The sequence below is a fragment of the Amphiprion ocellaris genome, chromosome 11 (genome assembly GCF_022539595.1).
Source record: "Amphiprion ocellaris isolate individual 3 ecotype Okinawa chromosome 11, ASM2253959v1, whole genome shotgun sequence".
Classification (NCBI taxonomy): Eukaryota; Metazoa; Chordata; class Actinopteri; family Pomacentridae; genus Amphiprion; species Amphiprion ocellaris.
Genome location: NC_072776.1, coordinates 32,427,501 through 32,452,525, shown reverse-complemented (window position 1 = coordinate 32,452,525; position 25,025 = coordinate 32,427,501). Strand labels below are relative to the sequence as shown.

Below are 25,025 nucleotides of genomic sequence, written 5' to 3'. Positions count from 1 at the left end.
AATCTCACTCTTTGCAGTAAAGTTCTTTAGGCGTCCTTCAGCGGACAGCCGATTACTGGGAATTACAATGCATATCGACTGCAGACTTGAAAAGAGGAATCTGTCAGATCCCGCTCTCGCCGCCGACTTGGCTCGTCGCTCGCTCAGCTGTGACTGCGGAGTGAAAAGCAAACGATTCCAGATTTGTGGCTTGGTGTCGGAGGGGGAGCGAGAGGGTTTCCCAACAGGACCATCGACTGTGAAGCCCAGATAAATCGATGGACAGAGCAGTCCTCTTTAAGTGCAATCCAGACGTATCGGCCCATAAAGGTTTCTGATGGAGGCGTGGAATCACTGCAGAGAAAGCAAAGACTTTCCCCTCCTCCATCTTTTGTGCTCGACTCCCTCCTCCTCCTCTGTCAGGCTTCCTCGCCGGCAAACGAAGCTCTAGCGGTGTTTGGCAGCCGGACTCGAATGTTCACTGCACACCAGGTTAATACTGTAAATGTTTGTAGCCTCTGGGTTTTGATTTTCATAATCCTGAGGCACTCTGTCTCTCTCTAATTCCCCCCACTCGCTCTGATTTTTTCCTGCTGTCTCTGTAATTAACCATTTCTCTCCCTCTTATTGCTCCTTTCAATTACCATCCTTGTTTTCCAGCTCGATATCTCTTCCTTTCTGTTAAATCCGCCATCATTCAGAAGACTCCTCGAAGGAATCTCCCCACAATTCAGCTGCCACGAGGCTCATGAAATCATCAGTTTTCTTAAAGATTTCTGTATTGATTTGTGCCGAACGATGAGAATTTCTCATTGGCAGACAGCACAGTGTGCTATTTGAGTTTAACAGAAGAGGGGGGACATAAATACAAGCAATAACATTTAAAAAAGTGGAGTATGAGTAGTCCTATGAGGAAAAATACTCATGTTTGATACAGTATGTTGCATTGTTACAGCAGTAAAGAAGACAATGCAAACATATCAGAAATACCATTTGAAAAATATAAAAAAGTATACATAAATATCAGCTTAGATTGTCCAAATCGTTCTCAATGGAAATAACAATATTGCACAGGTCAGATATGTGGGAAAAGAACTACAACTTTCTTTGAAAACCTGTGGCAGAATGGTTGGAAAGCTTGCAGTTACATCTAAATAAAATTCAATATTGCCAACGACAAAAACGGTGGTGATTTGACATTTGACAAGCCATTCTTTTAATAGAAAATTAAATCTATACAGGGGGTCATCGACTTACGTCGGAGTTCCGTTCCTACAGCCTGACGTAAGTCGATTTTCATTGTACGTCGGAACTCTGGCCAAAATGTAAACAAAGCTGTTACCTGCATCGTGATATCGATCAGTTCTTCGGAAAAGTCATGAATACCACCGACTTTCATGCGTGTATGAGTCGGCTTTCCTTTTCTTCGAAGCGCTACCATCAAAAGAGTCTGACTTACACTTGGGAGTCATAATGAAGGGCAAAAAGTTAGTGAATGTAGCACAATCCAAAGTGGCGTACAACTGGAGAATCTAAACAAAGCCATCTGATAGCGCCGTGTGACGACGTATTCGTCCGCTCCACTCACAAACTAATTCCACGCAATCAGTTCCGACGTAACAACAAAACGCCGTAGGTCCATGACGTCATAAACCGAGGACCCCCTGTACAATCTACGGTTCCATGTGTCAGCATAGAAGTGGGCGATGTCATGAAAAAATACACAAAAAAGTAAATATGACAGAGGAAGACCAGTGAAAAGCTTTGCTAAGTGCAGCCCTAAACGTCTTTTCCTACATTTATTTTAGAGAAAACTAATTATTGACCATAGGAAATACCTTTAATTGAATATTATGCAATATAAAACACCACAATTTATATTCTCATGTCTTTTGACCGCTACTTTTACATCATTAAAATGAAAAGCAAATGCATGAGTAGGTGTTTGGTTTACATACAAAGTAGAATTCACCGTCAGCCCTATGTTGATGATAATGGAGAAATATTGGGAAATTTCCAAACCAGATATTCAACAACCCTTTGTCACACATAGAAACAACTAGTATCATCAGAAAGGCAAAATTCTGCAGTTTATGTTGATATGTGGTGCTGTAACTGTAATTCAATTTCAATAAAAATTCAAAAACACTGAATCGCACAGATAACAAACTAGTCTTGTTAGAAACGGCAAGTTGTGCAGCTTCACTTGATATATGCTTTACCTGACTGGAATAAATAGTTTTTATGCTTTTCAACTGAGAAGAAATTATGTAAATTTTGGTGCAAATTGCATCTGTCTGGCTTTGAGGGTTATACTGGGCTAATGAAATACACAAATAATGCTTTACACTTGTGATTTCTCCATTAAAGCATAATATGTGATAATGTGTAACTGTTAAGTCCTTAAATTTTTGAATATCTGTTCCTTTTCAAAACTAATTTTGAGAAAAAAAGTTTTGTACCCATGTAGCTAAACTTTGTTTTTAGCTAGATTACACACTTGAAAACTTTCCTATTCGACAAAAAAGCAAATATATCACCAACTTTTGTTTTGTTATCATTATCAATAACTATTTCTAATTTTCTATTTATTTTAGCAAGTATTTCTGGGTAAAGGACTAAAGCTTCATTCAAGAAAACTGCTTTTAAATCAAGTTTTGTCTGGACTCTATGTGGACAGAAAAAAGTTGATTGAAATCATAATTTGTCAGAAAGACAAAGACTTATTTATTTACTTTTGCTGTAGTCAGCCAGGGTTTAAATAACACGGACTTCTTTTAAAAATAATTCTGAATATTAGTGAATCATTGTTTGCAATTACATTTAAATCAAATCCAATATTACTAATAAAACTAAAAAATGAATCAGTTTTAAAGGTTTGTATGTGTCACTTTAAATACAAACCACAATAAAAGTAGATTATTTAAATTTGGCAGAATATCAAGGTTAACAGTGGTGGTTACAGTGGTGGAATCATACTAGAATAACTGGAGGTTTTCAGTTATTACCTGGAATTTTACCACAATAAACCACATCATGGGTGACCAGAAGAATTATTAGTGCTTCAGAGCAATATTTCTTTCTGCTTTCTTGACTGTCTAGAGATGGATGTGCTTTCCTCGAAGAGATGTTGAGCAAAAGAGAAAGAGCAAAACCCAGAAAGATTCCTCAAACACACTGCCGCAAAGTTGTTGTTCTTTATAGAACTTTTAGTAAAACTAACCTGATCATGTGTTCTACAGTCTTTTGGAACTCAAATTTTCCTCATTTTGGCTCAATAAACTAAATAAATTAAAGAAAACTTGCATGTACACATGTAATTTTCTTCCCTTTTGCTCCTGTATATTCTCTTTTTATCATTGTATAACCCTGATTCTTATTTGTTTGGTTTACCTCATGAAACCATTTCCTAAATCTAAATTTGCCTCCAAAGAAGTGCTCCTCTTTCCTTCCCTATCTCTTCCCGTAGTATTTCCTTTCAAAGATTTTCTCAGTTACTTCACCAATCTCAGGTTACAAGAATATTTTGTCGCAGCTCGTGTCTGACTTCAGTGACGTTTCATGCAATCCAGCGCAATAAGACGATAAACCTTAAATGAAAAAGCATAAATTTCAGTCAACAGTAAAGCAGTCACGGTAATAATATGTCTTATTGGAACGACGTTGTGTTGAAGCGTGAGCCGCATCAACTCGAGTACCCGTCCTCAGCTCAATTGCATTTCCACTCCATTAACGGGAGGGTTATCTTTGCTCATGCGTTTAACAGTAATGAGGAGCTATAATGTGGTCGCCTCTTCAGCATCAATGCCTCTAATAACATGTGTGAATGTGACGCGAGCCTTCTTTCTATTAAAGATTCTCAAGCACTGAAATATTAAAGGGCCCGTGTTGAGCCCCTTTCTCAGCATATTAATGAAAGTCTTTGAGTTTTTAAGCTCAAAATCCTGCAGAGATGGTTCATTTTACCGTCACTGGTTTTAGCTCCTCGGTGCAGATATAAATATTACAGCGCAGTGGTTGTATTTACATTCTGTATGTTGAGTTTTTGCCATTTATTGCAGTTATAAAATCAGTGTTTGTGCAAATTTCACACTCATTTGGTTGTCAGGTAACAGAAACTGAAAAATCTGTGCATGAGAACAGCTTTATTGTGGATTTGGCTGTAATAAAATACAGTATATGTGAGCACAGAGAGCAGGAGAGAAGCTAACGGATGTAAAGAACTGACAGTGGCCGTGATAAGTTTGCATTTAGACACCACACAACACTTGTTTGTTGGTTTTAAAATGGGTCTTACTGTTTATAGACTTTACAGTTTCAACAGAGCTCTGACCTGTGGAGTAATGCTAGCCTTGTTAGCTGTACAACGTGCTGCCACTACGGATTTTCCTGTCATTGAGGTGACATTACTCATGAAAAATAAAACTTATCCACTGAATCTGCTGTTACTCAGATGCTTGGAATGCATGAAGACTCTTGTGTTCACTCTTGCAGCCAACTGCAGAACAGTTGATGTAATATACTGTTGGTTGAGACACTTTGGAGTTAACAGAAGCAGCTTTATAATGTAAATTCAGCTGGTGGAGTGTGACTGGTTTGTAAAATTGGACGGTGTTCTATTTAAGGAGGGACTAAGAATGTCAGTAGTAAGCATCTTCATATCAGAAACAGAAATATATGTAAATAAAAACAGCTTAATCTGGGATGTAGCTGTATTAAAATACAGTATGTGAGCACAGAGAGCAGGAGAGAAGCTAACAGATGTAAAGAACTGACGTTAGCTGTGTTTTGGTTGCAATTCAGCACAACAGATGACATGAAAACACCACACAACACTTGTTTGTTGGTCTTTAACTCTTTGATGCTCAACATAGGTCAAAAGTGACCCAAATCCAATGGAATATGGGTATCTCCTGGTACGCATTAAGGGGTTAAAGTCATTCTTCAAGTTTAAAGACTAATTAGCTTGCTGCACAACATGCTGCCACTGAAGATTTTGCTCTTATTGAGGTGACACTGTCACCAAAACTAAAAATATTCCATTGGGTGTTCAGTTCCTCAGATGCTGGGAGTACATCAAGACTCTTGTGTTCACTTTTGTAGCCAACAGCAGAACATTTGTTGTGATTTAGTCTTTGATGAGGCATTTTAGAGCTAAAAAAATTAAATAATGATGCGAGTCAGTACTGATGGGCAGAAATATGCTGATTTAAAGGCTGATGACTGCTGGTTACCTAGTTTAAAATTCTTACTGCTTTGTAAAGCTTGACGTCTATCTCATTTATGAAGGACTAGAGGAAACTCAGTAGTAACTATCTTTATATTTTTACCTTAACTTCAACTTTATAAAACATGCAAAATAAAAACAAAAAGCGCAGTCACCATGTGGGATCTTTTAGATGAAATGCTGTGATTATTCTCAGCTAAAACATGTAGGTGTTTGGTTTTATGCCACAGTGTGTGTGCAGTTAGTAAAGTTTTGTTCTTATTATGCAGTGTATAATATTCCTTCACGGTTAGAACTGATGTTGGGACGTCTCATGGAAGTGTTTAGTTGTCTTTTACTGAAGCAGTCTTTTATTGGAGGTGAGGCAGAGAGCTTCTTTAACCACAGGACGTAATGAGCCTCACCAATTACAGCTCAGGTGATGGAGGGAGGCCGACATTGAAGCCGACGTCGGACCAGTTCCCTCTGTAAGGGCTTCCTGTCCCTCCGGGATGCTGCTGCTGCTGTCACACTAGAACAGCTCTGTCCACAGGTCTGCTTCTCTTTCAGCCTCTAATGCAACAGAAAAGGCCAAACGAAGCCAAAGAACTCTAAACTCACACTGCTTTTTCTATTCTGTTTGCTAAAAAAAGGTCTCCTGTGTAAGTGTGAATTAATAGGATGAACAGCTTTTACCATTTTAACTGTGGGAGACGGACAATGGAGGAGAAGGAAAGGGCATCATAGATCATGCTGCAGAAATGGCAGAAAACATTTTGCTTTCATTAACTTTGCTGTCTGACATTTATGAATCTGCTGAATTGGTAAAAGAGCAAAGTAGGAGACTGGATTTGCATCGTCTATACCAGCCCCAAGGGATTATTGGGCTTCTTTCTATGATAATATAAGTGCGTGGCTTTACAATGGAAATGTAAAATTAAATAAAATTTAAAAAATCAATTAGAATTTATTTATACAGCACTTTTCATATATATGAAATTCTTTACAGATGAAATAAATGAAAATGCAACAAAAAAATTCAGGCAATATCCTCAACATCATGTTAAAAATAAGACAACCCCCCCCCCCCCAAAAAAAAAAAAAAAACAGGGATTGAGAAAACACTGTCCTAAATAATGTTTCTGCATGCAATGAAAATAAAAAATATAACATGAATAGAATAAAATAGAGATTTAAAAGATTTGAAAATTAAAAAATGAATAAAATAAATATAAAATTTATTAAAATATACAATATACTGTAAAATAAGAAAATGAAAAATGAAATATCAAATAAAATAAAATAACATAAGTTAGGTTGTCATTAAATTAAAAATAAGTCATTATCACTAAAGTATAAATATAAATTATCAAAAAAGCAGGCGGTAAGTAGAGTTTGAGTAGAGGTTTAAAAGATATGAAATTTTTTTTTAAAAATGAATAAAATAAAACACAAAAGTTTATTAAAATATATATACTGTAAAATAAAAAAACATTAAATCTAATAAAATAAGACAAAAAATAAAATGAAATATAATAAAATTCAATAAAATAAAATGAAATGAAATATCAAATAAAATATAAAATAAAATATCTAGCAATAGGTCAAGGGCAAAATAGAAGTCAAAATTCATGAAAACAGACAAAATTAATAAAATATAGTAAAAAAACAATACAGTAAATAGACTAAACATGTAAATAAATAGAGGAACCAATAAATAAAATTAATTCCAAGAGAAGTAATAAATAAATAAAATCTATTCAATCAATCAAAACTTCCACTATAAAGGTAGATCTTGAGTTTGATGATGTCCATTATTTTCTGTGTAAATAAAATTAGTTTAAAATGAGTCCTTAGCACTTCTCTTGACAGAACTCAAACCCCCACAACTCTCCATCAGCAATCAGAAACGTGGAAACTAGAATGAGCCTCTGGAGGCGGCTGTAATCAGAGCAGTACAAACACAACACTTACATCTCTGCGCCTCACAATTTAACTTTCCTCTCAACAGTAAAAGTGTTTTATTGTGCGGCAGTCACAGCTTCTTGTTGATTTTGTGAACAACGATAGCAGCTTTTTAAACTTTAGGGGATAGAAACAGTAATGAAAGAATATTAACCCTCCAACACGTCGTCATAGTTCAGATTGTGTCTTTATACTGAAATATTAAAGTTTTCTGCTAATTAATGTAAGTTTCACAGCGTTTTCAGCTCAAAAATCTGCCCCCTTTTATTTTTTTTGGCCGTGTTCTTTTTCCCCTCCATCAGCCCCCTGATCCCCAAGCAGTTTTGGGGAGTTTTTCTTTTTGTTTCTGTCACATTTTTACTCAGTGTGGGCTCATTTTTCACTGCAAAACCATCAGTAAAATCAGTACTAAAAATAAATCTTCTTTATAGCATGACACAACTATAGTGCTATACACCAATGGAAAAAACGAAACAAACAAAAACAAAAGTTGACGTTATTTGTGCAAAAATGGAAAAAAAAAACAACTGAATATTATTCTAAGCACTCAAACAAATAAATGAAAAGAATAGGATAGAATGGAATATTTTACTACTTTAAATATGTTTTCATACTTGTCTGTTATCTAATCAGTTTTATACCGAGTTATTTTGAGTACTTTTGGACAAGATTTGTCATTTCTGACTAATTTTGAGTAATTGTTAACAAAATTTCAGTCTTTTCAGAGTAATTTTGTACACATTTTTCATTAATTTGGAAACATTTTAAAGCATTTTGGACAGGTTAGAATGATTTTGAGCTACTTTGTGTAAATCTTGACAAGATTTGAGTCAGTTCGGACTAATTTTGAGTTATTTTGTGCACATTTTTCATTTTTCTGGACACATTTTGAGTCATTTGGTACTAATGTTTAAGTATTTTGGACAAGTTTTAGTCATTTTGGACTACTTTGAGTCATTTTTTGACAATGTTTCAGTTTTTTCAGAATAATTTTGTATACATTTTGCATTATTTTGGATACATTTTAAAGCATTATGGACAGGTTTCATTGATTTTGCTCTAATTTGTGTAATGTTTGACAAGATTTGAATCAGTTCGGATGAATTTTGAGTAATTATGTACTAATTCTGCATTATTCTGGACACATTTTGAATCATTTGAGACTAACATTTCAGCATTTTGGACAAATTTAGGTCATTTTGGACTACTTTGTGTATTTTCTTTACAAGATTGAAGTAATTTTTGACTCATTTTGAGTAATTATTGACAAGATTTCAGTAATTTTGTACAGATTTTGCATTCGTTTGGACACATTTGAAAGCATTTTGGACAAATTTTTGTCATTTTGCACAAATTTTTGTAAGTCTTGACAAGATATGTGTAATTTTCATCATTTTGGACTTCTTTTGAATACTTTTGTACAGATTTTGCAACATTTTGGGTCATTTTAGACACTTTTTTTGAGCACTTTCAACAAATTTTAGTCACTATGGACTAATTTTAAGATTAAAATACATTTTAATTTGTTGTACTTTTGTACAGATTCTGCATTATTTTTGATGAAATTTCAGTCATTTTAGACAATTTTTTCAGCAGTGTGGAAAAGATTTGTGTCATGTTGGACAAATTTTGAGTACTTTCATGCAGATTTTCCATTACTTTAGACACATTTTGAGTCATGTTAGATTAATGTTTCAGCATTTTGGACAAGTTTTAGTCATTTTGGACTACGTTGTGTCATTTTTTTTTTAGATTGAATGATTGAATAATTTTGACAAGAATTATGTCGTTTCATATTAAGTTTCAGTAGCTTTTGACAAAATTTGCATGCTTTTGCGCACATTTTGTGTCATTTTTGCCACATTTTTAAACACTTTGGTTAAAAATTGTTGTCATTTTAGACTAATCGTAAGATTTCAATAAATCTGATTGTCTATTTTGTAATTATTTCAAAAGCTGAGTAACTTTAAAGATAAAACTGTTGAAGTAGAACAGTAGTTTTCTGCTATACCTCTCTACAGAATGCGTAATCTGCTTGATAATATACATATTTAGTGCATTATGCTTTACGGCAGCGGTTTACATTTGTCAGCGTTTTGTCATGGTGCCAGTTGGACTCATCATGCCACATTTAAATCAATCAATGAGCGAATAGAACGGGGATGGAGGCCATCAGCTAAGTGCTCGTTGCAGTGCAGTCTGCTTACTGTTGAGTATTCATGAACCTCAGTGCACTCTGCAGACAGCCGTGCTCCTGTTGTCGAACTGGAACGCATGAATTTAGTTATTTTTTAATAGGAACACACTCTAGTATATTAAATAAAGTATTACATTTCTAGATGGACGCTGTGATTCTGTAGAAAGATGTTTAGCTAGGGAGCATATTTAACGTCACTTTCAGTGCACCAGCGTGAGCAGAAGTCGCTGGAATATGAACGTTTGGTTCAGTCTGAGGCACTTTGTAATCTGTTTACAGAGCATGAACACAGCAAACAGAGCAGTTCACAGATATTAGAATCACACTCTGTAGCTTTAAACCTGAGCAGCTCCATGAGTCAGCAGTTACCATGCCAGGAGCTTCTCCCACAGCAAATTTACTGAAAAAAAATAAATAAATAAAAAGAGCAAAACGGCTCTGATTTAGAGATGCTCTGGACCCCCACTGCTAATGACATCTGCTGAAAATGATGAAGGGATTAAGAGTACAGTGAAAGATAACGTTAGGTTATTAATAAATTAAATCCAAGTTATTATAAATGAATGAAGTAAAAGCAGAGTTTGAGTAGATTTGAAAAATTTGAATCATAAAGTATCTTTTCACTAGATTTGACTAAAAATACACTTCCTTCCTGTTAGTTAAGATGCTCTTGTGATGCACTTGCAGATGTTATCATCAAATGTATTTATAGGAAAGTTAAACATTGTTTTATTCATCTGTGTTTTTGTTTAATGTCAGCTTCCTGTCTGTTGGTTCAACTCATTGCATTGAGAAGACTAAATCTGAGTAATGTTTGACGAGATTTCAGTCTTTTCAGAGTAATTTTGTCCACATTTTTCATTACTCTGGACACATTTTGAGTCATTTTCGACTCATGTTTCAGCATTTTAAACGAATTTAGGTCATTTTGGACTAATTTTTATAATTTCTTTACAAGATTTAAGTCATTTCTGACTAATTTTGAATAATGACTGACAATGTTTCAGTCTTTTCAGAATAATTTTGTACAAATTTGCATTATTTTGAACACATTTTAAAGCATTTTGGGCAAGTTGTAGTCATTTTGCAGTAATTAGTGGAATTTTTGACAAAATTCGAGTCATTTTGGACTCATTTTGGATCATTTTAGACTAATTGTTCAGTATTTTGGACAGGTTTTGGTCATTTTGGACTAATTTGTGTAAATCTTGACAGGATATCTGCAATTTTGGGAAAATTTTAGTCATTGTGGACTAACTTTGAATCATTTTGGACACATTTTGAATCATTTTAGACAAAATTTTAATCACTTTATGCAGATTTTAGTAATTTTGGGTGAATTTGTGTAATTTTTGACAATAATTGTGTAATTTAAGAGTATTTTAGTCATTTTGGAGTAATTTTGTAAACACTTTGCATTGTTTTGGATGCATTTTATATTATTTTAGACAAAATGTTCTGCATTTTGGACAGATGTTGGTAATTTTGAAGTAATTTGTGTAAATCTTGACAAAATTTGAGCCAGTTTGGGCGAATTTTGAGTAATTATGTACTTATTTTGCATTATTTTGGACACACTATTTTTAAGCATTCTGGACACGTTTTAGTCAATTTAGACTACTTTGTGTAATTTCTTTGCAAGATTTAAATCATTTCTGACTAATTTTGAATAATTTTTGACAAGATTTGAATCATTTCAGACTAATTTCATACATTTTTTTGCATGATTTGGATTGGACACATTTTGTGTCATTTTAGGCACATGTTTATGCATTTTGGTTAAAAGTTGTAGTAATTTTCAGATTTTTAAAGTCTGGTTGTCTATTTTGTAATGCTTTGTCTTTCTTTTCTACCTCTTTCTGATTTTATTTGTATTATTTTTATTCATTTTAATAGCGCTTCCATGCATATTTAAAGTCTTTTTTATTATCTTTTGTTGTACCTGTATTTTGCAGAAGTCCTTTTAGGTTCTTGCTTTAGTCCAAAATCATAAAATAGCTCAACAGAGTCTCTTACCATCATCTCTGGGAGCAACAGCTTGTCTTTATACTGACTCTGCTACAGAATTCTTTAACAGCTGTAGATTCTCTGTGTTTACTGGTTGTTGGTTCAAGTCTCAGCCCTGGTTTGCTCTTGAGCAAGGCCCTGTGACCTTTCTGAGCCTCCTAACATGTTGGCATGTGAAATAACAATTAAATTTGCCGTATCAATAAAGAATTTACTAAAATCGGCTTTGTAAACCTGCTCGCTGTCAGACCTGACGTCAGGATGAGAGCGAATCGTCTCCACTGGGTTAACTGTATTGTGATCCCCTCCATTTCCGGAGCTCTTAGCCTCAGAGCCCATTTAAAGGCAGCCTATCTGGACTCTTTTACCGCCTCAATTTCATGGAGAATTTATTGCCACCCTCCGCTTAAGTGCCATGAATGTATTTACTGTGAGGAGCGATTCAAATGTCACAGTCTCGCCACCCTCGTGCATCTTCTGCCTGCCGTTAAGCTCCGGATAGGAAAAGCCTCCACGGGGGCCGAGCTGGAAGGAGATGAGAGAGATGAGGGCGGACAGACGGTGGCGTTAAATCAGTCAAACTGACTCTGGAGGTCAGTCGGCAGCTCATAACTCCAGCTCCACTCCCAAAAAAAAACTCAGAGAACTCGTCATTGTGCTCTGCAGGGAGCTAAGCTCATTTTTTAAACATTTTTTTTCTCCTTCAGATAATTGCAAAAGTGACGGCCTTTGGTTGCAGCTGCTGGCTAGAAAAAAGGGATTTCTGAATATTTCTATGTACGTCGTAGCTGTGTTAGTGTGTTGGATGAGGAATCAGGGTGTCTGAATGTCTGAATCTGGGCTGTCGGTATGTTGGGGAGGAGCTGGCTGAGGGCAGATTGTGCAGTAATTCATAAATGTTTAAGATCTGGACCTCAGTGGGCTATAAAACGGATAAAACAGTGAAAGATTAAGACAATGGAGAAGAACAGCAGGAGACAAACTGATTAATCTATCACACATAAACATAGGAGATGATTTAATCACTCCTGTTTCTATTTTACACAATTTGGAGAATTCTGAGTCACTTTGGAAACATTTTGAGTCGTTCTGAACGACTTTATTAACCCTTGTGAAGATTTTTTGATTCACTTTGGAAAAGTTTTTAATCATTATGTAGAATTTCGAATTATTTTGGAAATGTTTTGAGTCGTGTTTGTCAGATTTTGAGTCATTTTGGACAATTCTTTAACCATTTAGAAAAAAGTCAGTGTCGCTTTGGAACAGTTTTGAGTAGTTGTAGAGTATTTTATGTCATTTCTTTTCATTTTAAGTCATTTTGCAAACTTTTTTGTCAGTGAATCCTACATAAACATAAGACCGTCCTGATTTAATCACTTTTTGTTCTATTTTGCAAAATTTGGAGAATGCTGAGCCACTTTAGAAACATTTTGAGTAATGTTTGTCAAATTTTAAGTAATTTTGGACAATTTCTTGAACCATTTTGAATATTTTTTGAGTCACTTTGGAAACGTTTTTTTTTTAACATAATGGAGAATTTTGAATCACTGGAAAAGTTTTGAGTCATGTTAGAGAATTTTCAAGTCATTTTGAAAATATTTTTGTCAGCTGATCCCACATAAATAGATTAGAGCCTCCTACTTTAACTACTCCTGTTTCTATTAATGAAGAAGCCTAATTATGAATGATAGGTTCTCTGCTGTTGCATGCTGTAAACCATTAGATCAATCATGTGTCCAAATATTGGTTTTCAGATTAAAAAAGTAATAATAATAATGAAAAAATAAAACTAAAAATATATAAATAAATAAATTAAAATTAGAAAAAAAAAAAATATAAATAAATAGATTTAAATAGAAAACTTTAAAAAATAAATGACCAACTAAAATAAAAAATAAATAAATAAATTGATAAATTTAAATAAAAGCTGAGATAAATAAATAAATAGATTTAAATAAAAACTTAGATAAATAAATAAAAAATAAGTAAACAAACAAATAAAATTAAAAAATAAATCAGCATCGGACCCCATGAACAAAACAACAAAAAAACTGCTATCTGCCGATCCCTAGTCTGAATCTTGTGTATGAAAAGACAAAACCAAAAACATATGCAAGAATGTTGATTTCCTTTGCACTAATTTTAAATTTAATTGTAGATTTAATTAAATAAAATTTTATAAATACTTTGATAAATAAATTGGACCCCCATAAACAAAACAAAACAGCAAAAAAACTCACGTCTACTGATCTTTAGTCTGAATCCTGTTTATATTAAAAAAAAATGCAGGAATGTCCTTGTCTTTTGCACAAATTCAGAATTTCTTTTATTGATTCTTAAAAATAATTAAAAACATACCAAACACACACACATGTACACATTTTTAAACTCAATCTGCACCTTTAACTCCTTTTTTGAAGCGCCGAAACACAAACAGCTCTTCTAGAGGGCAGGTCGAATAAATTCATCAAATGAGAGACGACAGAAAGCACCATATTAGAGACTTCACTTTCCCTCTGGAGCTCATCAGTTGATGGCGAGAAGGAGGGAGGGAGGAGAGCTTTTTAATCTGCCTCAGACTCTGACCTTAATAACACCGGGCCACTCCTGGGCTGCCAGCGAGCTCCGAAGTGAGCTCCAGTGTATAATGTTGCATGATTAATAAGTTTACAGTGGAAACACACGAGCTGAGAAATAAGCAGCAGACAGACGGTAATAAACATGGAGAGTTTCCTCAATCCTCTCAGGCCTGATTTATTGAGCTGCTCTCAGATATTATGTGTGATTGTGAGTTTATGTCTGAACTGTGCAGCTTCCCGACGTTAAGAATGACCTGACCCCAGAATAAAAATGAAAATATATCCATTAGATGAGGCCAACGTCAGGTAATGTATTCCTTCATCCTGCAAACTGAGAATAAAAGACATCCGTGAATATAGCAATACATATTGATAGGCAGGAAAAAAACACACAAATCACATAAAGACGTCTCTTACAGCGGACAGAAAGTAGAAATTATAGCATCCAATATTCGGAGGATACTGTCATGTAGACTTTGGGTGAAGCTTTTTTAACCTCCTCTAAAATATCTGACATTTTTTTTCAAATTTTAAACTGTTTCCCAGCATTTCTGCAACTTTTCCTCTTTGCATCATCTTCACTTTTTTATCTTTGAAGAATCTGAACATTTTTTGAGTCACTTTGAAAAAGTTTTTAATGATTATGGAGAATTTTGAATCACTTTGGAGTCATTTTTGACAGATTTTGAGTCATTTTCGAGTTGCTCTACAAATGTTTTGAGTCATTTTAGAGAATTTTTAGTCCTTTCGTCCAATTTTAATTAATTTTGGAAACATTTTTGTCACTCGACCTCAGATAAACAGATAATTTATTCACTCCTGTTTCTATTTTTCATATTCAGTTATAGTCACCCTTATTAATGAAAAAGTCTAGTTATGAATGACAGGTTCTCTGCTCTCACATGCTGTTAAAACATCAATTATGTGTATGGAGTCCAAATATTGGTTATCAGATTAAAAAAAAAAATTTATTAATTAAAATAAAATTAAATAAAGTTACATAAAATAAAATTCAATGAACTAAAATAAAATAAAATTTAATTAAAATACACATTTAGATTAAAAATAAAATTAAAAATTGGTTTCAGTCCCCCATAAACTAAACTAAACAAAATAAAAACAACAAATAAAATTAAACAAAATTAAATTAAATTAAATTAAATTTACTAAAATAAAATAAAATAAAAAATACAAACTTAGATTAAAAAAAATAAAAAATTGGTATTGGTCCCCCGTAAACTAAACTAAACAAAGCGACAACAGCAAATAAAATAAAATATAATAAAATTAAGTTAAATAGAATAAAATAAAACACAATTTAATGAAATTAAATACAATTAAAATACAAACTTAGATAAGAAAAAAATTTTAAAAATTGGTATCGGTCCCCCATAAACTAAACAAAAGAAAATGACAACAGCAAATAAAATAAAATAAAAATCAATTAAGTTAAATAAAGTAAAATTCAATAAAATTAAATAGAATTAAATTAAAATACACAGATTAAAATAAAATTTTAAAAAATGGTATTGGTCCCCCATAAACTAAGCAAAACAAAACGACAACAGCAAAAAAACCCCAAAAAAACCCATATCTGCTGATCCCTCGTCTGAGTCCTGTGTATAAAAAAAAATCCAAAAAAACATATACAAGAACATCCATGTCCTTTGCTCTAATTTTAATTTCAATTGTAGATTTAATTAAATAAAATCAAATAAAAGTTTAGATAAATTTCATTTCATTTCATTTAAAACAAAATTCCAGAAATCTCCGTCGACATTGGACCTTCATAAACAAAACTAAAGAAAACAACAACCAAACTTCAGTTTTCTGTCTGCAGCAGAGAAAACTGTGCAACAGAAACACATTTGACACCATTTCTTAACAAAATAAGTGTTTTTATTTCTGCATTTGTAGTCGTTTGTCCCTCAGGAATTGGACGCAGTATTATGTTCAGTAAATCAGGACAGGTACTAATGAGGAGTTATTTATTTTAGTCAGACTGTAAAACTTCACACATGGTGTTTTACATAAAAAAAACTTTTATATATTCAAAACGGCATCATGCACTTAATTAAAGAAACTAGGCTGCCTGTTTATTGACAGAATATAAGAGCGTACACCACTAGAAATAGTTTAAGTTGGGATTTGAATTTAAAAACACGTGTTTTACAGCAAAATTAATGCATAAAAAGCTCTGAAAAGATACAAATAGTAGAGAAATTTGTTCTTAGAAGTATGTATTGAACTAGTGGAGGACTGCAATGATTCCAGCATATATACATATTCATCTACATTTTCTTTTCCCTTAAAAATAGAAATTCTACCATCCAGTATTCATTTTATGCAGTCATGTAGACTTTAGGTGAAGCTTTTTTAACCTGTTCTGAAATATTTGACATATTTCTTCTTATTTTAAACTGTTTCCAAACATTTTCCTACAAATTTTCCTCTTTGCATCATCTTCAGTTTTCTGTCTGCAGCAGAGTGAACGATGCAACAAAAACCACATTTGACTCTGTTTTTGAGAAAATAAATGTTTTTATTTGTGCATTTGAGGCAGTTTGTGCCTCAGGCTCAGTCAGACTGTAAAACATTAAATTTTAAAGCAGAAATGGTGTTTTAGATGGAATGAAAAATGTTCATTTCAACATTTTTGTAGGCAAAACTACATTGTAAACTTAATTAAAGAAATTAGTCCGTCTGTTTGTTGACAGAATATAAGAGCCCACATCACTAGAAATAGTTCAGGTTGGGATTTGGAATTAAAATAGATTTTATTGCATAGCGAATATAAAAAGGTATTGAAGATGTGTTGTTAACAGTATATATTTGTTGAAATGAACAATGGTTCCAGCTTCACCAAGCAGCTGCCACAGAAAAACCCATAAATCCTATAAAAGATCAGACAGTGTTTGTCTGTTTTGCTTAATAGAAGGATACGTATCCATAGAGATGTTCTCCTGACTTGTTTGTCTCTTGTGGTCACCCAGAAATAGAAATTCTACCATCCAATATTCATTTTATATTTTATATTTAACTACATGAAGCTGACAATACTTGAGCATTGTCACTGCATATACTTAAGTAAATACTTTAACTCTTGATACTTGATAAAATACTGTTTCAGCTGCATTAGCTGATAATACATCATCATGATTATTGATATTTCATGTATACCAGGCTGTTGATACTTGAGTACTTTCTCTATGGATACTTAAACTAAATTTTTGGATATTTTCTCATCAGTGGCAGCTGTAGTCTCATGGGGGCTGCGATGTTTTTCAGAGAACCGTTCCTCACCGGCTTGGAAATTGTTTAAAAACCAGAAACTTTCCACAGAAGATTCTGTTGTGCTTTTTCAGTCATGACTTCTGGCGTGCTGCATGGCAAAAGATTAAAAAAAAAAAGGCTCACATAACCTCTAAACTCAGACTTTTGATTCGTTATCAAAACTATGAAGTCAGTCACTGGCATTTGTCTTTTGAAATAAGTATCCTTTTTGCTGTGAGCCATGAATTGTTCCCTCATTTGCAGCAAAAATAACACTTCCTTATGAATTGTACCTCAAGGTTCTGAAACAAGAAGATGAAAGAATTTAAAAGAATTTCACAGCAGCTCAGACAGTAAAAGAGATTAATCAGAGTTGGGTGATAATGTCTTTGTCACTCTGGGGTTTTTGTTATGGCTCAGAATGGACCTTTAGGGGGTGATTAAGCTCGACAGTAAAGATGATTAGTATGCGTGCAGTAAAGAGAGTTTGTGTTGCATTATTTGATAGAAATCTGCTTTTTTCTGTTATTTCTGACCATTTAATTAACAGTAAATCATCCTGGATCAATAAAATATAAAATAAATGCAGCATGCCTTAAAAACAGAACAGAGCAACAAGTTGTTGGGGATGCATTCAAGAAAGCTCTAAAAATGTAAATATTTATGTTTAAAGTGACTAAAAATTGTCCAAAATAGCATAAATGTATCTAAAATGAGTACAAAAACATCCAAAATGACTTAGTTAATTTTTTTCAAAAATGATTGACAACTTATTTAAAATTACTCAAAATTTGCGTCAAAAGCTGTTGAAAGTGACAGAAAGTGATCATAACAAGAAAATCAAACATCTTGGTTCAATAAAATAAATGCAGCATGGCTCAGAAACAGTGAACAGAGCAGCAAGTTATTGGAAGACACGTTCAGCAAGGCTCTAAAAATGTAAATATTTATGTTTAAAATGACTAAGAATTTGTCCAAAATGGCATAAACATATCTAAAATGAGTGAAAAAATGTCCAAAATTACTTAATTTGTCAATTTTTTTCAAAATGATTGCCGATTTTTATAAACTTACTCAAATTTTGCCCCAAATGACCAAATAAAAGGCCATAAAGCCTGTTCAAAATGACAAACTGATCATAGCAGGAAAATTAAACCGACTAGATCAATAAAATTAATGCAGCATGGCTCAAAAACAGTGAACAGAGCAGCAAGTTGTTGAAAGATACATTCAGCACGGTGAAACATCTTTCTACAGCTGACGAGCAGAGTAAAGAGAAAGCTCTAAAAATTTTAATATTTATGTTAAAGTCACTAAAAATTTGTCGAAAATGGCATATACATATCTTAAAATGAATTTAAAAAATATCCAAAATGACTTAATTTGTCAATTTTTTTGTAAACGATTAATGATTTTTATAAATTGACTCAAAAACTGAAAAATCAAACATCCTGGATCAATAAAATGAATGCAGCGTGGCTCAGAAACTGTGAACAGAGCAGCTAGTTGTTGAAGATACATCCAGCATGGTGAAACATCTTTCTAGATTTGTTGAGCAGACTAGAATGAAAAACATTTAGTTTGTTGAAGCTCTAAAAATGTAGGCAATAGAATATCTATTGTATATAGAGTCACCATTTTTTTCAACAATACTTGTGGACTTTTTTATTTTGCGGGTTTTTCTACACATTGATTCCATTTCCCACCCATAATTTAGTAAAATAAATAGAACTATATTAAAGAAATTCAGGTTTTTTTTGGCGTTAAAACTTTAAAGCAAAATTCCAAGAATATTACAGGATCTAGTGTTACAATACAGCAATGTTGTATATTAATGTTAAAGATAAACATCATATTTACTGTAAAAAAAAATACAATTTTTTCCATTGATGGTATCACTTGAGGCCGCTTTGAAAAATGTTCTAGAATTTTTTTTGTGTGTGTGTCAAAACTTAGTTAAACTGCTAAAGGATATTTTTTAATTTTCTCAACTTCTAGTCATGGTTGTGCTGTTTTTAAAGAGGTGCAGGACTTCATTTTGCAGTAAAAAAAGGAAAAACTAGTAGAATTCATCTAGAAACTACTTAGAGTCCAGCTCAGTTAAAAAAGAGCAAAAAAAAAAATCACAGTATGAACAACAGTAAGCTGGTCTGATTCCATCACCAGAACAGAAATATCAGTTTTTCTTGAGTAAATTGAATCCTAATTAAGAAAACTGGTAAAAATAATGAGTTAATCCTCAATTCTTATCATTCTGGTCAGGTTTTTTTGACAATATGTTGCTTCTTTTTGATATAAATTCTGATTGCTGCTGGTTTAGTGCTCCTGAAATATTTGGTTTTGGTGTTGAGCTTCTTCTGCTGGCATTTCTTAACGAGGTTCTGTTCTAATTATAGAATGAACCAGTCACTCGGGCCAATGCAAACCAGTTTTTCCCCGTCCTTTTTTCCATGTGGCTCCCAAGATGCCGCGGTGGCAAAGCGGTAGCTGTCGGAATCAATCACAGAATTTTGCGGCTTAATGCCCAATTAGTATTCCAAGGTCCTTTAAATAAGCAGTTTGTCAACATCGGCGAGCACCTCACGGCGGAGCGCTTGTCCTTGGCATATGGGCCAATCAAAATTTGATGAAGCATCCAATCAGCACATATCAGTGGGGGGAGTCGGCCAACGCAAGCGGTGTCCGTGTCGCGGTGTGTATTAATTTGATTTATAATCCTCGGTGCGTGCACGCGATGCGTCACGGAAAGCCACGAGGCCAAGAACACAATGAAACTCCTGGCCCTCGTCTTTATTAGCTTGGCCGCCTGCCCGCTCCAAGGAGAGGGAACGTTGGAAGAGGTTTCTGGATCCTCGTCCACAAACGGTGGCACGAGGCAGACGGTTACTGAGGCAGGGAAACTGGCAGAAGAACCAGTATATAGACCGTCCCCAGGCTACTTCCTGGTGTGTTGTTGTTGGCTGTAGTTCCTGCTATCCTTTGTTTTCTTTCATCCTGAGCTGAAAATTTCTATAGAACACAATAAAAACACAATTGGAGAAGCATATATCTGTCTACTATCTGTCGATCTATCGACCGATCGATCAATAGATAGATATAGATCTATCTATCTATCTATCTATCTATCTATCTATCTATCTATCTATCTATCTATCTATCTATCTATCTATCTATCTATCTATCTATCTATCTATCTATCTATCTATCTATCTATCTATCTATCTATATAGATATAGATAGATATTGATATTGATATTGATGCTGATGTTGTGAGTGGTGGTTAAGTAATGCATAGAAGTGAGGCGGTTATTATTGCACAGTATTTCTATGAGGTGTCATTTAATATGTATATCATTTAGTTATACCAGATAAAGAGTTATCAGTTCCCAGTGTGTTCGGAAGTTTGTGTACATCTCATTCTAAAATATATAGACTTATTGAAAGTAGGTGGTAGAATTTTTTAAAATTTTATTTGCACAGATAATTAAAAAAAATCCTCTAAGCTAACAGCCTCATAGAGATGTCAAGCTAACGGCCTTGCAGAGATGCTAAGCTAACAGAAACTGGTGGATGATCAGGTATGAACGCTACCAGATAGATGAGACAGAATCACCGAGTCGACAGACATCCATACAACCAGACGACGACTGACGCGACCGCATAGACTGGAAACGTGCTTTTCTCAGGTTGTCGGTGGCACTGGAGCGAAGGGTGAGGAGGAAGAAAATAAAAGGTTTGAAACTGAAAGCTGGCGCTCTTTCCTCCCCCGGCTGTGTCATCTTCTCTGTTCGCCCTGAAGCGCCTCTTCTCAGCATCAGCCTCCATGTCAGGCCTCATCTCACCTCTGAGCCCATCGCTAGCAGCTGGAGAACAGAGGCTTCTTCTGTTCTATCTGCTAGATGAATGTCTGCTCAGACAGTGGAGAAGTTATGTGCAAAATGTAAACACAGTGGTTGACGAAAAGCACAGACAAAGATGGATTTTTACACTGACATGTTGTTTTATGCATTTGTATGTCATCTAAGCCTTGTCTTGTGTTTTTTCTAGGAATTTGTGAAGCATTTTCTCAGGTTTTTGCCCTTACATAGATTATTTTTTTACCATTTAGAGGCAAGATATTAAGGCCTTGGTCCACAGATTAACGATAATAATGTAGTTATCTTCACTCTCTGTCCACACAACCATCATTTTACCAAACACCTGTGCACAAAGGAGGACTCAAAATGACTACAAACGCTGTAATAAGCCTGCCAGACCAATCGGTTCAGACTTTTAAACTGTGGCTGCAAATGTAGAAGCTTTTGTATATATCTTGAAATATATCATCCATTGTTGTTTTCATGTCTGCAAACCTACATAGATACACATTTATTTCAGAGTTTTAGGAAGTTTTTTGAAAAAAAAAAATCCCAAATGTAGCTAAAAAAGTGAGAAAACTATCTGTGTTTTTTACAGAGATGTGCAAAATGCAAACAGTCTTCGAAGAAAAGCACATACAGCGGTGGATTTTTACATTAACATGTTGTTTAATGCACGTATATGTCGTCTAAGCCTTGACTTGGGTTTTTTCTTGGAATTTGTCAAGCATTTTGTCAGTTTTTCAGTGATTATGTGGATTAACTTCACCCTTTAGAGGCTAAATATTGAGGCCTTGTCCAGTTAATTTGGATATCTTCCCCACTGTGCACATATCTGTGTACATACAAGAACACAAATGAACTATAAACGCTGTAATAAACATGCCACATTAAGTTGTAGACTTAATATATGTGTCGTAATATATATCTTCTATTGTTATTTTGGTGTTTACAGGCCTACATAGATACATAAAAACCAGAATTTTAGGAAGTTTTTGAGCAAAATCAGTGTTTTGGAGGCCCAAACTTAGATAAAAATGTGAGAAAAATATCTGTTTGTTACAGCTATGTGCAATTTTGCAAATATTAAGGCCTTGTCCATTTAATTTCATCTCTATGACTAAATGCTTCTGTTCCAACACTGAATTTATTCGCGGTTTTCTGTGACGACTTCCCTAACAGCTGCATCACATTATGCCAAAATGCAAATAATGTAACGTGAAATTAAGACGCCAAATTAAACGTTGTTTTACGGAGCATTGAGTCATCTCACAGTTTCGGGCCACTTTCTCCTCATCTAACGTGCTGTTTTGTTGTCGTTTTGTTGTTTTTCAGATGATGAAACACGCGTGGGACAGCTACAGACAGTATGGCTGGGGTCACAACGAGCTGAAGCCCCTCGCCAAGAAAGGACATTCCACAAATATCTTCGGTAAGCCGGACAGAAACTCCTCTCTCTCTCTCTCTCTCTCCCACTGCTGGCGCTTTGAGTGGATTCACACACACTGTCTGGCTGACGCTGTTTATTTGATTATTTATTTATTATTTTCCCTCTCGTGGGCAAGGTTACGAGATAATGCCTCCGTCTGGATGCGTATCACTTCAGGAAGAGATCAGTGAAACCACGAGCAGAGCAGAGAACGTACATCACTGATAAGAGAATCAGGAAACATGTTGCAAATGCTGGTGATATTTCACTCTCCGGCGTATAAATCTGTGCAGTCGGTGTATTGTTCTAAGCGTGCAAAGAGGAAGTGTTAGTTCGTGATAAAAATGGCTCAAACGACACTGAAATAAAGACATTTTTGGGTGTCATGAGCACTAAAGTGAAGCCTCTCATCATTTGTAATTTGATTTTTGCAGCTTGTCTATAATTTTTTAACTTCACATGAGATTTTATTTACACCTTGCAGAACAATAACAGTGAGACCTGTGACTTGACATTGTGCTTGAATTAAGTGTTGCTTTTTTTAACAGAAACTCACATTTTACACATAGAAGTGATCAAATAACAGCTTAAACCTTCAATAACTGAACTTTATGGAGACAAAAAGTTGCAAACAACAACATTATTATACAGTTTTTCGCCTTTTATTTTGTTAGTGAGCAGTTGCTTATTGCAGAGGACCAATTTTGATTTATTTATAGTTGTTTCTTTTCTTTTAGTTCAATGCAAAGGTATGTTTGGTCCGTTTAAACTGCTGGTACTGCAATCTTTGTTTTGATTTTCTACATATATAGATAGATGGATATGTTATTAATCCCAAGGGAAATTCAAGGTTTGTGTAAAACTAAAGAAATATTTAGATAACAATAATAAACACGTATTCTGCGGAGCAATAGCTGCAAAGAAAAGCTGCAGGGTTTGAATAAGGCCATCATGTGAGGTGTGTTTTTGACTTCATTCTGAACTGTTTTTCCTTTTTTTGCTCAGAATCTGCTCAACTTTTAAGCAAAAACACAAAGAGAGGAGCTGCTGTCGGTATTACTGGATGTATTTGCATTGACAACGCTGTCCAGAATCTCATCCAAACACGTGAAGATGTGTGTTAACGCCGGTTAATCAGAGTGTGTGTGGTCGCAGGAAGTGTGTGTTTGTGGCGTGAGGATGCATGCTTATGAGGCTTTTGTGTCAAATTGGAATGTTCTGTCTGGTAAATTGGCCAGAGGCGCCCGGTGTTATTTTTACGGGAGCCGCCACTAAACGCTAGATAGATGCTGCATTTGTTTATCTATTGTGCTTTTTTTTTTTTTTTTTTTTTTTCGTGAGCGAGCGAGTGTGTTTCCCCTGCCTCCTCCTAACAGCTGAGTCTGGGTATCTGGAGGTTATTAGTCACAGGGTGGCCGCTAAAATACGAGCCAGACGCCAGGCCAAGAATCCTCACCAAGCATGCCGCCGTTATTGATGAGGCGTAGCCCGTCCTGCCTGGCGGTATCGATCGCCTGTACACATGTTTTTGGAGGAGAAAAGAGAGAAAAAGCAATATATCGTAGATGCAGCAGACTCCTGTTGCTTCGAGTATTACTGGTATTGACAGCTCGTAGCAGAGGAGCATGAAGTCACAGATGCAAGATGAAAACAGTTAAATCACTGTGATGTTTTTCCACCTCTGATGTGCACACTGACTGTAAAAAAGCATCCCAGGCTGATACCTTTTGAGATTTGAAGCTGATTTTCTACGTGAAGGAAATATGAAAAATTTGATAACCAAAAATTATGATTTGTGCCAGAATTAGTCACACAACACCAAATATCAATGAGGAGGAATGGAAAAACCTTGATAAACTTAACTTTTAATTCCTTAATATTTCAGTTTTTGACAGCCTGTTTTGATTGTAAACTGCTTTTGAGTGACCCCCTTCGCCTTAATTGTCATTTTTAAATCTAACTTGACTAAATGGAAAATTGGTAAATGCACTCACACCTCTTCTAAGGCCATTCAGTCATTTGTGTTTAGTCTGCTTCAGACTGCAGACTAATACCCTAAATGGCTCAGGACTTGTCTAAAATGACTGAAAATCTGTCCACATGATGCAAAACATGTCTAACGTGACTTGAAATGTCGAAAAGGTAAAAATTTCTCCAAAATGACAGAAAGAACTTGTTCAAAATAACAAAAATATGGCCTTAAGTGGCTCAAGACTTCTCTTAAATGGCTCAAAACCTGGCCAACATCATAGAAAATTTCTCAAAAATGACTCAAAACTTGTCCAATGTGACTTGAAACTTCACCAAAATGACAAACTGTGTTCAAGATGACTTCGGACTAATGCCCTAAATGATTTAGGACTTGTCTAAAATGACTCAAAACCTGGCCAACAAGATAGAAAAGATAGAAATTTCTCCAAAATGACTCGAAACTTGTCCACCATGACTCGAAACTTGACCAAAATGATAAAATGCCTTCAAAATGACTTCAGGCTTGGCCTAAATGGCTGAGGACTTGTCTAAAATGGCTCAA

General features: G+C 34.6%; 1 protein-coding gene across 1 annotated transcript in view; it reads left to right on the top strand.

Annotated features, from left to right (window-relative positions):
• man1a2 (mannosidase, alpha, class 1A, member 2) overlaps positions 1-25,025 on the top strand; it is a 181,211-nt gene that overhangs the window by 51,494 nt on the left and 104,692 nt on the right. Inside the window, 1 exon segment of the mRNA XM_055015102.1 lies at positions 22,399-22,495. Coding sequence (XP_054871077.1) covers positions 22,399-22,495 — 97 coding nt within the window.